Source organism: Pseudophryne corroboree, chromosome 6, assembly GCF_028390025.1.
Source record: "Pseudophryne corroboree isolate aPseCor3 chromosome 6, aPseCor3.hap2, whole genome shotgun sequence".
NCBI lineage: Eukaryota > Metazoa > Chordata > Amphibia > Anura > Myobatrachidae > Pseudophryne > Pseudophryne corroboree.
In genome coordinates, this window is record NC_086449.1 from 263187707 (window position 1) to 263202119 (window position 14413).

General features: G+C 43.3%; 1 protein-coding gene across 1 annotated transcript in view; it reads left to right on the forward strand.

Moving 5' to 3' along the window:
- Positions 1 to 1731: 1731 nt before the first annotated feature.
- BTBD1 (BTB domain containing 1) overlaps positions 1732 to 14413 on the forward strand; it is a 35013-nt gene continuing 22331 nt past the window's right edge. The window contains exons 1-4 of the mRNA XM_063925969.1: positions 1732 to 1892; positions 2397 to 2797; positions 5900 to 6056; positions 9269 to 9374. Coding sequence (XP_063782039.1) covers positions 2403 to 2797; positions 5900 to 6056; positions 9269 to 9374 — 658 coding nt within the window. The 5' untranslated portion in view covers positions 1732 to 1892; positions 2397 to 2402. The remainder of the gene's footprint in view (positions 1893 to 2396; positions 2798 to 5899; positions 6057 to 9268; positions 9375 to 14413) is intronic.

Sequence of the window (14413 nt, forward strand, 5' to 3'; positions counted from 1 at the left end):
TTATATGCTTATCTAAACAGAAACAAACATTAGTTTTGTATGGTTAAGAAAACAAAATAACTCCCTTCCACATTCACTTTCAGTTTTCTAGAGTGTGTACACGTGTTTCCAATTTTTCCCCCTATTAATTAGTGTGCATGTAAAATATTTGTCCCAAAAGGAAGGAATGAGGAAGTCGAGTTCGATTTGCCATGTGATTTCATGTTCGTTTTTGGAAATGAATTCCAAAACTGAACACAAAATTCCTTGTTATAAATCAACCATAATCAAATTTGATTTGAAAACTGAATGCAAAATCGATTATTAGTAAATGAGGTATTTTTTAAGGGATTTTGCAGTTTGATTTTAGAATCAATTTCAGTTTATTTTATTGATTCATACACTTTAATCCCAAATCAAACTTTAGGTAATTTACCCCCAGGACTGTTGTGGTGCCTTGATGACCGCGTTTGGGAACCACTGCTCTAAACATTGTCTCACAGTGCAGTCAGATGCTTTACTCATGGGGCTATTTGCTCCTGTATTGGAAACCTGCAAATTCTAACTATATGAAGCTTGAAGAAACACATTATACTTTAGTAAAAAATAATCAACTTTGTAGTTGAGCAGATCTATCTTGTGTGTGGCTTCAGGGGATTGGATACGTGGGAGAGTTTTCTGGAGCTGTCTGATCTGCTATACAACCACCAGTGAAGTGGTTAGTCTGAGATCCCGATGACGCAATTCGCGCAGTAGCCTTGGCATTGCATAGTGGGACAGCGTGGCCATAATTACAGGTTTGTGCAGCCACGCTACCCACACAGCCTCTATAGCCACGTCACGTGACAGATTATGCCCCGACACCACCTCTATATTAAGTCAGGACCCCTGCACCACCATCAGCTGTGCCGATCTGGCTGCCCCCTCTTGAAGGGCACAAAGCACCAAAAAGTTATGGCTCTGCCAATAGGGATTTGTCTCTGCCCTCATGCAATTAGTAAATGAGGCCCAGTAAAGCGGAGAAGGATTGGTTTGCATGTTATGACTGGACAGCACAATGTATCACCAATACTGTGAATTTTGAAAATAGACCCTTTTATTTATACCCCTTTTCCATTACGATGCGGGTTGCAGCCGGGAGCCTGACACGGGTGCTACCCGGCTGTGACCTGCATCGACGGCCCCTTTCCCATCAGCAGTCACCATTCCGGCATATTGCTGGGTTGGTGACGCAGCTAGTGACGCGGCAGGGGCGGCACTGGGAGATAACATGATCTCCCAGTGCCGCCCTTCCATACAGTGTAAACGGGATCCGCGTCGCATCAACACGGCTTCCGTTTACACTACAATTCTACCCGGATCATTCCCGTGTCCTACCCTGGTAGCTCCCCCGGTAGGATTCACGGGTCACTTGATCCTGGTTTTTGCGGAGGGACTCTTTTCCACTAGCCAAAAACACGGGTAAATGCGCGCCCCCGTGCATTTACCCGTGTTTTTTGAGCTAGTGGAAAAGGGGTATAAGTAAAACATTTTAGACACTTCTGATATCAAAAAGCTATTTAAAGTCAGCCAAGCTAGCAGCTGGTTTACAAGTACCAGGAGCAAAATGTAATAAATCTTAGCCAACCCTCTCGGCAGATTCCAATATCATAAGCATGTGAGGGGTGTTTGTGTCGCCTTATGGTGTAAAACATAGAGCAACCAGGAAAGAGGTGAGCCACTGCAACAACTCATAATGTTTATTTCATAAGCTAGACATAGCGATTAAGTCTTGAAAACAGCACAGCTATCTGCTTCCATGGAAATTAAATAACTGTATGTACATACCCTTCCCTAGTAAGAAGCCTGAAGTAATCTTACAAGGTTCTACTTGCTGAGGATGCCAAAAGGCACAGACAAGACACTACAGAAGGGTAAGCAAACTGCACTTCTCTGATGCAACTACATAAAGAAAATTTTAGATATTAAGTACCTATCATGAAGTATATTTAGGTTGGTGCTGTGTAACAGATATAGATTAAAAGGACTCAACACATTATAATCTGGCTTTCATTTGTATGTTTAGGAAGATTTATGATCTGAAAAGTGATGAATTCTAGTGGTAATTCAGCATCTATTTATGTTGTATCTTTACTAAAGTGATAGCAGTTGTAACAAATATTCAGACGCGATTTATTCATATAGTTTGTGCTATACACATATTGTTTGTGCTATACACATAAGGAATACATATAATATGAATACGATGTACAACAGAAGATTTACCTATAAAGTGACACAACAGGTGGAGAGTGCACATTAGTTGAGGTATTGACAAATAATTATTAAACCTGTATGGGACAATACATCCAATTCCCCAGTCCTGTATTCTAACTTCCACTGACGGTGACATGTTTTATTTCTGTTTCCTGGCTTAGGACATTATGGCTAAATCAGGAAGTGTGGCTGCTCTTGGAAATGAAGATGCTTCCAATGTACCCATTAGTGAGGTGCAGAAAACCACAGAGGGAACATCTGGTCTGCAAACAGCAACACCTCCACTGCCCCATGGGCTGGACCGGGAACCTACATATAACTGGCAGGCTACTAAGCGGTCCCTTAAAGAGAGGTTTGCTTTCCTCTTCAACAATGAGCTGCTAAGTGATGTGAAATTTGTTGTGGGGAAGGGCATGCAGGCCCAAAAGATACCATCCCACAAATTTGTCTTGGCTACAGGGAGTGCTGTGTTTGATGCAATGTTTAATGGTGGGATGGCCACCACTTCGACAGAGATTGACCTACCAGATGTGGAGCCATCAGCTTTCCTGGCACTTCTCAGGTACTCAACAACATTGCCAAAAGATGACTGGATCTTTAGTTTCAATACTTTTACATACTATATTTTACCTCATTACTTTCCTAATTCAGTAAAGCTAGTGAATTATACTCTAGGCAAGAAACAATGACCTTAGGTTTCATGGGGTACTTTTGGAATCACCAATACCCATATCATAGCCTGCAGCTGTTTTATTCATGTACATGGTCACTCATTGGCCACTTAATTCAAAATATCCCGGGGTCAGTATCTAGTAATCCAAATCCTTAGTGATGAGTCACAGAAAGTGTTTACTGTCCGAGACATCTGCCCAGTTCTGCAGCGTCAGTGGGCATCATGATCTCAACAACATCCAAAGCAAACTATACAGTCTAGCTTAGCTAAACAGCTTTTAACATAGCATCAATATACATGCACAAAGACACATGAGCTAATGCAACTAATAAAGAATAGAAACATGCAGGAATATACACGTGATAAAGCATACTATCCGTAATGTAGATTCCCTTCCAACTGTGAAATGATCATCCTCGTCACCTAAACATGACACAGTTGTACATACAGTATGTGTGTTCACTTTGTTTCATTTACATACTCTTGCAGAAACTCATTTTGACTCTGTACTTAAAAAATAAATGTGTTACAACTACTGTGCAAGTTTTCCATAGCAGATTAGGGTGTATTTCCTATCTATGATTTGTACCATATAAAACAAATAAATGATACCTTTATAGTACCGTTTGAAGATGTTTAGTGATGTGAGACATTAGGCCTAATTCAGACCTGATTGCAGCAGAAAATTATTTTTTCTCTAATGGGTAAAACCATGTGCAGTGCAGGTGGGGCAGATATAACATGTGCAGAGAGAGTTAGATTTGGGTGGGTTATCTTGTTTCTGTGCAGGGTAAATACTGACTGCTTTATTTTTACACTGCAATTTAGATTTCAGTTTGAATACACCACACCCAAATCTAACTCTCTCTGCACATGTTATATCTTCCCCACCTGCAGTGCACATGGTTTTGCCCATTAGAGGAAAATGTTGCTGCTGCGATCAGGTCTGAATTAGAATTGTTCACCCAGATAACACATGATTCATATTTCCTGGCACAACAATGGTAATACATTGCCATAAACAAAACAAGAATCCTGGATAAATAGGAGTAATGTTGGAGTCCATGGTTAAATACAACAAGTTTATTATTTAATTCAAACATAGGCCGGATTCAGAGGTGGACGCAAATCCTGTCCCAAATTTGTACGCAGCAGATCTGTGAAAATATGTTAATGACTTTGCCGCAGGGATTTGTACAGAGAGGCCAACTGGTGGTGTCTGATACAGGTTTGGTTTATTAGATCTACAGGAAACATATAGACCGTTATTAGGTCGACCACAAAAAATCAAGACGCCAAAGATCGACATGGAAAAAGGTAGACAATAGAAATGGTTGAGATGTACAAAAGGTTGAGATGACAATGGTCGACACAATAAAAGGTTGACACGTTACGTTCTCTAAGTGTTTTTTAGTGTCATTTTCTATGTTTAACCACGTGACCCCAATTAGTGTACTGCTTCACCTGCCATGCTTCGGGCAAGGTGCCTTGCTCTGCTACCGCTGCACTATTCTCAATCGTAGTCCACAAGGATGGTAAAGGATGATAAAGTTGAAAAACACAACAACTTGTGTTGACCATTGAAACATGTCGACCTTTTATACCCGTCAACCTAATGCATGTCGACCATATGGTGTTAATCTATTGACTATTAGTTTACTGTAGATCTATCATCCTGATACCATCTGATATGAAGCAAAGATGCACAATCGGTTGCACCATCAATCATCTAAGCAATCCTAAAGTTGCTCAGAATGTCTGCTGCAAGTAAACTGCTGAAGCCTTTACAGCTGCATATGAATTTGTCATCGCAGGCTCAGACATACCCCTGAAACGGTCGCGACACATCTCTGTTTTTGAAGCCACACCCTATTTACGTCCCACAAATGCTCACTATCTGTCACTCACTTTTAGCGAATAAATCCTCACTGCATCCACTGTAGCTAATCAATTGCCATGTGTGTGCAGTGCGACTCTGACGCATGCGCAGTACAAAAAAAAATGCTCAACTCTACAAACATCAGAATAGCATCCACCTCTGAATCAGGTCCATAGTCCATGTATACGATCGATGGCCGGTAACTTACCTGTATATCCCGTGTTACCTGGAAATTCTTGCGGCACTTTCAGCCTGGTGCTATGGATTCCTGGCACACACATTGGAAATCACGGATATATCGTAATAAATTGATAGACTGCTATTTTTTTGCCTAAGTAAAACAATAAATTATCTTGCAAATTCCCCATCTAAAAAACAATCAAAAAGAAAACATTAAATAAAATAAATCTAATGAGTTTCCAACTTCCTTTAATTTCTAGAGACAGTCCTAGACTTTCACAATTTGCCTGTGGAAGTTTTGTCCCTGTAAGTCTGAAGTGTTTATTGTTATTGCCTAACTACACAAAAAATGTTGCAAATTATAAGTAATTTCAAATATCGGCACCCGATAATTAACATTATGTCCTTGCCGCGAGCGCTAGAGCAATTCATTGCTCCGAAGCAGAGACAGCTGATGCGAAAATCAGCTGTCTCCTCAAATCTTTTCACTGCTACTTTCGTAGCAGTGAAAATCTGTCAGTGCTAGTACTAGTGCACCCGTGTGAACTTCACACAGGCACACAAGCCCATGGCATCCGGCAGAAGAAGATGGACCGTGGTGGAGAGATACAGGAGGAACCCTGTTCGCAAACCGGGACTGCTTCCAATAGGTAAGCAGCGGGGTTACGGGAGCATTCGGCATCTGCACATTACCAGTCATTAGTTATTAAAAATGAATATGAAATATTTAAGCGTAAAACAGATATAAACATAAAATAAAAAAGCTTTGTATCGAAAAAGTGCTTATTGGAAAGCTTACGATCGGGGAATTATTGTAGAATATATATTTCGCTTATTAATAGCTTATGCATTTGAAACAGATTTCCATTTTGACACTGTTGACATGAATAGTACTTCACTTGTCACAAAATGTCCATTTGTTTCCATGTTAGATTTCTTTACTCTGACGAAGTACATATTGGCCCAGAGACAGTGATGACCACGCTATACACTGCTAAGAAATACGCTGTTCCAGCTCTGGAGGCTTACTGCGTGGATTTCCTCACCAAGCATCTTAGGGCGGATAACGCCTTCCTGCTCCTCACTCAGGTAACTCATGGATACAATGCAAACTAGATAAAGAGAGCCTGGCATGCGGGGCGGACTAGCCCTGTACTGGGCATTCCCCCGTTTCTTCGCACATCTATGATCAGGTCTGAATTAGGCCCAAACTTCCGGGTCCCCAGACCTGCTCCCTACCAGGGTCACAGACCTGAGACCCTGGAAATTGCTAGGTTGATAGGCCCGGAAATTTCCTGGGTTGCAGTGGAAACGGGGTATAAGTTGCAGATCTGGACATTCAATTTATTTCTAAAGTTGGCATGTTAACTCTCCCTCTCCCCCCGTGACACAACCTTTGCGTCGAAGGTTGCTTAGAGATCTGTAGTAACTTAGAGATCTGATTTTTATTACAAATTATTTAAATAGCACATACATATTCTGCAGAGAACACCCTTTGCTTTACGAGTCATGGCTTGGATTGTGCAGCTGCACTAGAAATGTCCAAGAAAAATTATATAATTAGGTTTCTCTATTGGTATTTATAATCCAGAAGCTGGAAAGACTGAAATACCAATGCGGCTGAATATTTTGGAAAAATGTAATGAATGCTGAAAAAAAAAATGACAACTGTATTCAAACTGTATCTTAGCTGAAGAGTCTGCCTCGTGGAAAATTAAGTGGAAAGTTAGAACTCATTGAGGTAAAAGATGCAAATTAGACACAGTATAGCACTGGCATTACAATGAAATCAATAATACAAGTAGGCACACTACATGTGAGCTTGGCATTTGGCATCCTGATGATAGCTGACAGAAAATAATTGCCATTGTGATTCAAGGCATGTGAGCTGCTTATGATAAAATGGCTGCATAGTTTGGAAGTCAGGAGAAATGTACTAGTTTATTTCTGGACATGTTTAGTAGCAGTGTGTATTTCTGTCTGTAGCCAAGAGGTATGTGACTGAGTGCCATGCTTAACAGTTTATAAATAAGTCATAAGTCACACGACACCTTATAATATTCACATACCTGGGATTTTTACTCAACATTTCAGAACATTACATTAAGCTACACAACCTGTAGTGAACCACAACCAGCTTGTATCTGTGTAAGCAGACAATGAAAGCAATGCTGTAGGTTACTGGAAAAATGCGTAAGGTTAGTAAATCAGATATGCTGTACATTTTAAATAAACAGACACCCTATTGTGAACAGAGGTGAATGATGAATTCTAGTCATTCCAGGTTGTCTGATTGCGGGATTAGTTACTTGTATGACAATTAGACAAGCTTTTGTTATTGTAAAAAAATAATGATAAAAAAAACAATTATAATAAGTGCCTATATTTGTATACAAGGACAAATCTGTAAGTCTCCAGCACAACAGAAATATGAGGTCTTGGTTAGTCATGTCATCAGGGATAGCATGCACTCACATCTAGGCTACAACATTGCTACCAATGTACACTCACATCACAGCTAAGAAAGCTCACATGTAAACAAATTTAGTTTTTTTTTCAACCACATCCAAAAACGATATTTTATAAGCAGCCTAGGTAGTGGCTTAAATAACAATAGAGAGAATATTCAGTGGAATAAAGAATATATGGTTCCGGTATGAATGGTCGACAATGTTAAGGTCGACACTCATTAGGTTGACCACTATTGGTCGACATTTACATGGTCGACGTGGACTAATGATCGACACATGAAAATGGTCGCCACATGGAAAGGTCGACATGCTTTTTTTTAAAACTTGTTTTGGTGGCGTTTTCTGCGTAAAGTGACGGTAAACCCCAATTAGTGCACCGCATCCCCTCGCATGGCTGCCTCGCTCCGCTGCTGCTGCGCTCGGCACAGGTTACTGTTCCCAATAGTAGTCCACGTGGATCGTAAACTATGAAAAAGTTCCAAAAAAGAAAAAATGTGAAAAACTCATGCCGACCTTTTCAAGCGTCGACCATTTGTCCATGTCGACCATGTCAATGTCGACCAATAGTGGTCGACCATCTGACCGGATACCAGAATATACACCAATGCTTAGCGACACCAGCATTTTTTTACAGGACCAGTTAAACAATGTAAATGCACTATACCGTATAAATATAAAAGTAACAAGTCTAAGCTAGGGGCCGGATTCGGAGATGTACACAAATGCCATCGCTGCTGCGATTTATTCCACCTTTGGAAGTAACCCTATGGTTGTGCAGCATGGCCGTAGGAAGTAAGACACCAGAACCATTGTAACTGCGTACAGGATCTCTGTCATGACACACGGGCGTTTAAGTCGCCACTTCCCTATAACACCCCCTGTCTGTAACTCACTTTGCAAATAAATCTGCTCTGCGACCGCCATAACAAGACCATTGCGGCACGTGCACATTAAAGGGCCCTACACACTGGCCGATTACACTGAAAGATATGAACGATCTCGTACCGGCCTTCGGGCACGTCTGCCGGTAATCAGCCAGTGAGTAGGAGCTATATGACCTATACGCATGTGCAGTGGGGAAAAAATGCTTCATATCGCACAACGTTGACAATGGATCCATTTCTGAATCATGCCCAATATACAGTACATAACTCTGTATACAGCAAGCACAACAGAAATAGAACTCAGCAACATTATCTAAGGCTGGGAGCACACTTAAATGATATCGACCCAATTTGACATTTCTGGGCAAATCAAAATGATAAATCGGGCATACCATTAAGTGTGTATGCCCAATTACACACTCCTGAGGGCCGCATACAATATATTTCGGTCACCAATGCTGCACGGCCAACCAGAAGATATTGTGTATGATGCATCCTACATTGCGCCGCCGTCCCCAGTATTGTGCAAATGTGTACGCACTTGCTAATGCAGGGTCCCTTCACCCATCGGATTGGCCAGGTACGTACCGGGCCTAAGCCTTTTGGACAGACCCCCCCCACAAAAAAAATAAAAAAAAGTCACATGTGGAACACAATCACACTCCCAGGTACAAGCTGGCATCCCACTACACAATAGAAAACATGCTCACCTTCTGTACCAGGCCTGGCCAACCTGTGGCTCTCCAGTTGTTGTGAAACTACACATCCCAGCATGCTCTGCCACAGTTTTAAAATTCCCTAATAGCAAAACTGTGGCAGGGAATGCTGGGACTTGTAGTTTTTCAACAGCTGGAGAGCCAAAGGTTGGCCAGGCCTGTTCCATACATTTGAACATCTTAAGAACTGCTTCCATACCACTGGATTTATATTTTTCGTTTACTCCCAGGCTCGGCTTTTTGATGAACCTCAGTTGGCTAAACTGTGTTTAGACACAATTGACAAGAGCACAGCAGATGCCATAAGTGCAGACGGCTTTACTGATATAGATATTGGTAAGTGTTTTTTTTTTTTTTTTTTTTTAGCATTTTGTTTAAATCCTTATGCTTAATGGTTAATGGATATAACGTGCCAGAAAATGTTAACTAAACCTAAGTATATATTTTAAAAAAAACTATACATAGTTGATGTAATAAAGAAAACATAAAAAAAATAATTCCTGGGATAATTATTTCGATTTTCTATTACTTTTGCTTTGGATATAAACCTACGGCAGAACAAATGTCAGTCGCCTCCTGCAGCCCACCAACAAACCCAGGATAATTTTATGTCATTTTGGATTTTGCACAATAAACATAAAAATAATTTGTTTACCCTGACATTGGGATCTAGCAGAAGATAAAGCCTTGAGTTAATTTTCTCTTACATCCTAGAGGATACTGGGGATCCATTTAGTACCATAGGGTATAAACGGGTCCACTAGGAGCAATGGGCACTTTAAGGATTTGATAGTGTGGGCTGGCTGCTCCCTCTATGCCCCTCCTACCAGACTCAGTTTAGGAATTGGGCCCAGAGGAGCCGGTCACGCTTATGGAAGCTCCTGAAGAGTTTTCTGAATTAATTTTTCTGTTTGTTATTTTCAGGCAGCACTGGCTGGCACCAGCCTGCCTGCTTCGTGGGACTGGGGGGTGGGACACAGGTCAACCTCTTGAAGGGTTAATGGTCCCGTTCCCCGCTGACAGGACACTAGCTCCTGAGGGAACTATTCGCAAGCCCCACCATGGCGAGCGTACATTCCCACGGCACGCCGCCACCCTTTAACAGAGCCAGTAGAATGAAGAGTGGTGAGTACTAAGCCGGCGTCCCGATTAGCGGGTTGCCGGCCATTATGGTGGCATGAGGGTACGGAGACGCACGGCTTCTAACTGGGGCACACTGCATCTCCAGACTCAGTACACAGTGCAGACGCACAGCTTCTGAGGGGGCAAACTGAGTCTCAGTACACTGTACACAGTACCCACACTGGCAACAAAGACTTAAAACGGATCTGGCTCCATTTTAAGCACTAAATTACCTCAGCTAGTATAAAAAAAGCGGGAAGCCCGCGCGCCATAGAGGGGGTGGGGCTTCACTATGAGTGGATCTAGCAGCTCACCAGCGCCATTTTCCCTCTGCAGTGGACACAGACACTAACTGACAGGGACGCGCAGCTCCTCCGGAGAGACTCCTCAGAGTCCTCAGCGGTACCAGGGGGTCATAGCAGGGGGAGGAGCGACTATTAGTGTACTAAATCCCCAATCTGGGTACTTCGTCTGCGACTCGGCTAAGCTTGGCATTAGCAATAAGGGCGCTGTATGCTGGCTCCATAATATCTCTGTGTCTCCCTGGAAGGGCTCTTTGTGGGTTAATTGTGCTTTTAACATTTTCCTGTGTGTGTGCTGTCACATTTACAATATGTCAGGCAAAGAGTGTTTTTCATGTACGGCAGAGTGTTCCTCTTCCCCAGAGGGCTCACTACTGTGTACTCAGTGTAGTGCACCTTTCCAGGCTAGCGGGGCTGAACCAGCATGGCTGGATTCCATTAAAGAAATTATTTCCAATATTTCTACTAAATCGGCCCCGCAATACTTAAGACAGTCTGTGGATGAGTTTATGAATAGAGACTCAGTCCCCAAACCAGCATCTCAGACCCCTACCATTTGTCCACAAAAACGTACTCTGGCCCATATCCTGCAGTCTGATTCTGATGATATAGGGTCAGACATGGAGGAAGGTGAGGTGGACTCAGGGGGTGGTGGTGGTGGGGGGCGGGGGATGCTGGTCAGTCACAGGGAATAGAGGCTCTTATAGAAGCTATCAGAGACGTTCTGCAAATTCCTGATAAGGTGACAGAGGAGTGTGAGGAATCTTATTTTAATGTAAAAAAAAAATCCTCAGTCACTTTTCCCGTATCAAAGGAACTGAATACCCTGTTTGAAGAACCGTGGGTTAAGCCTGATAGGAAATTTCAAATCCGTAAGAGGTTACTCTCATCCTTTCCTTTTCCTCCTGAGGATAAGAAAAAATGGGAAAATCCACAGATAGTGGACGCATCAGTATACAGGCTGTCACGGAAAATAGTACTACCTGTCCCTGTTGCAGACTCCCTGAAAGACATGGCTGATCGTAGAATTGAGACCACACTCAAATCCTTGTACATAGCATCTGGGGTGGCCCAGAGACCCACTATAGCATGTGCGTGGATCACTAAAGCCATTGCTAAATGGTCAGGTAACCTAATTGAGGGGTTAGATTATTATCTAGGGGGGGAGATTGTTTTACTCCTGCAACATATACAGGACTCTGCAAACTTTATGGTGGAAGCCATAAAAGAAATAGGCGTGCTTAATGCACGCACCACGGCTATGGCAGTGTCAGCACACAGGGGCTTATGGCTACACCAGTGGAATGCTGATGCAGACTCCAGGAAAGGCGTGGAAGGCCTCCCATTTACAGGAGAGGCCTTATTTGAAGATGAACTGGATAAATGGATCTCCAAAGCTACTGCTTCCTTCCGCAGCTCCCCCGGCCAGGAAGGCCTACTCAGCTTCCAGTTTGCAGTCCTTTCAGACAGCCAAGTTTAAGTTCAAAACCAGAGATTCTTCTACAGCCACCAGAGGCGCTAGAGGTAAACCACGCAAACCAGCAACTGCCGGTTCTCAGGAACACAGCTCAGGCTCTGCTTCCTCAAAGCCTTCCGCATTAGGGTGGACCACGATGCCTGGAAGACTCGCGTATGGGAGCCCTGCTAAAATTCTTCAGTCACATCTGGACAAGTTCATGCCAGGATCCCTGGGTCATAAATCTTATTTTTCAGGGCTACAGACTGGAGTTCCAAGAGCTCCCACCTCACAGATTCTTCTAATCAGGCTTACCAGTTTCACAAGACGCAAGTATAACGTTACAGGGCGCCATTTAGAAACTGGTGCAGACTCAAGTCATTGTTCCAGTCCCACCTCTTCTGCAAAACAAGGGGTATTATTCCAACTTATTTGTAGTACCGAAACCAAACGGTTCGGTAAGGCCAATTTTGAACCTCAAGCCGTTGAACCCGTACTTACGAGTGTTCAAATTCAAGATGGAGTCTCTGAGAGCGGTGATCTCAGGTCTGGAGGAAGGGGAAGTCCCAATGTCTCTGGATATCAAGGATGCATACCTTCACATTTCGATCTGGCCACCCCATCAGGCTTATTTATGGTTTGCACTGCAGGACAGTCACTACTAGTTCCAGGCCCTGCCATTTGGTCTCTCCACGGCACCGAGGGTGTTCACCAAGGCGATGGCAGAGATGATGCATTGCCCTCTCAACCAAACTACTGCAGAATCACGGGTGGATTCTGAACCATCCGAAATCTCACCTAGAGCCAACACGGAGGCTTCCATTCCTGTGAATGATACTGGACAAAGAGACGCAGAAAGTGTTCCTTCCGTTGGAAAAGGCATTGGTAATCCAGTCGATGGTTCGGGATGTCCTGAAGCCAACCCGGATATCAGTGCATCTATGCATTCGACTTCTGAGGAAAATGGTAGCCTCTTAAGACACTTCAGTACGGAAGGTTTCACACAAGACCTTTCCACCTCGATCTGCTGGACAAATGGTCCAGATCGCATCTTCACATGCACCAGAGGATCCGTATGTCGCCAAGAGCCAGGATTTCTCTTCTATGGTGGCTGCAGTCTTCTCACCTAATCGAGGATCAACAGTTCAGGATTCAGAATTGGATTCTACTAACCACAGACGCAAGCCTCAGAGGTTGGGGAGCAGTCACCCAGGGGGTGCAGTTTCAGGGAAGATGCTCAAGTCCGGAAGTAGTCCTTCCAATCAACATTCTGGAACTCAGGGCTATATTCAAATCCTTCTGCAAGCCTCATATCTTCTGCGAGATCAGGCCATTCAGGTCCAGTCGGACAATGTGACGGCGGTAATGTACATAAACCGACAAGGCGGAACGAAAAGCAGAGCAGCAATGTCAGAGGTGACAAGAATTCTCCTCTGGGCAGAAAAACACACTGTGGCGTTGTCAGCGGTCTTCATTCTAGGAGTAGAAAACTGGGAAGCAGACTTCCTCAGCAGACACGACCTGCACCCGAGGGAGTGGGGCCTTCACCCGGAAGTGTTCAGGTGCTAGACACATCAGTGGGGATATCCACAGATTGACATGATGGCCTCTCGTCTCAACAAGAAACTCAAGCGTTATTGTTCCAGGTCGAGAGACCCACAGGCAGTGGCGGTAGACGCTCTGACGACTCAATGGGTCTATCAGATGGTGTACGTGTTTCCTCCACTTCCGCTGATCCCAAGAATTCTCAAAAGAATAAAAAGGGAAAAGGTTCAAGCAATACTCATTGCTCCAGACTGGCCAAGAAGGGCCTGGTACTCGGACCTTCTAGAGATGCTACTCGAAGATCCGTGGCCTCTACCTCTTCGCGAGGATCTTCTGCAACAGGGTCCGTTCATCTATCAAGACTATCAAGACTTACAGTGGCTACATTTGACGGCATGGAAGTTGAACGGCTGATTCTGTGACGGAGAAGCCTTGTCGATCGGCCTGGGGGCTTAACCCTATATCTGCAGATATATATGCAACTAAGATCTCCGTATTATCTGACTATTATGTAGTAAAATATTTTTCACTCGGTGTGCATTAGGGAACACATTTGTTTTTTCCTACACAGAATTACCCCTCCCTTTTAGCACCTGAATGATATCACAATCTGAGCAGATTACCATTTTGTGCATTGAACGGCTGATTCTGGCCAGGAGAGGGATCCCTGACAAAGTCATCCTAACTATGATCCAAGCCAGAAAGGGGGTAACGTCTAAACATTACCACCGTATTTGGAAGAAATACGTCTCTTGGTGTGAGAACAGAAAATATTCTGCGGTGGAATTTCATCTGGGATGTTTACTGCTTTTTCTGCAGTCAGGTGTGGATGTGGGCCTATGTCTGGGCTCCTTAAAAGTCCAGATTTTGGCCTTGTCCATTTTCTTTCAGAAACAATTGGCTTCTCTCTCTGAGGTCCAGACGTTCTTGAAATGTGTTCTGCACATCCA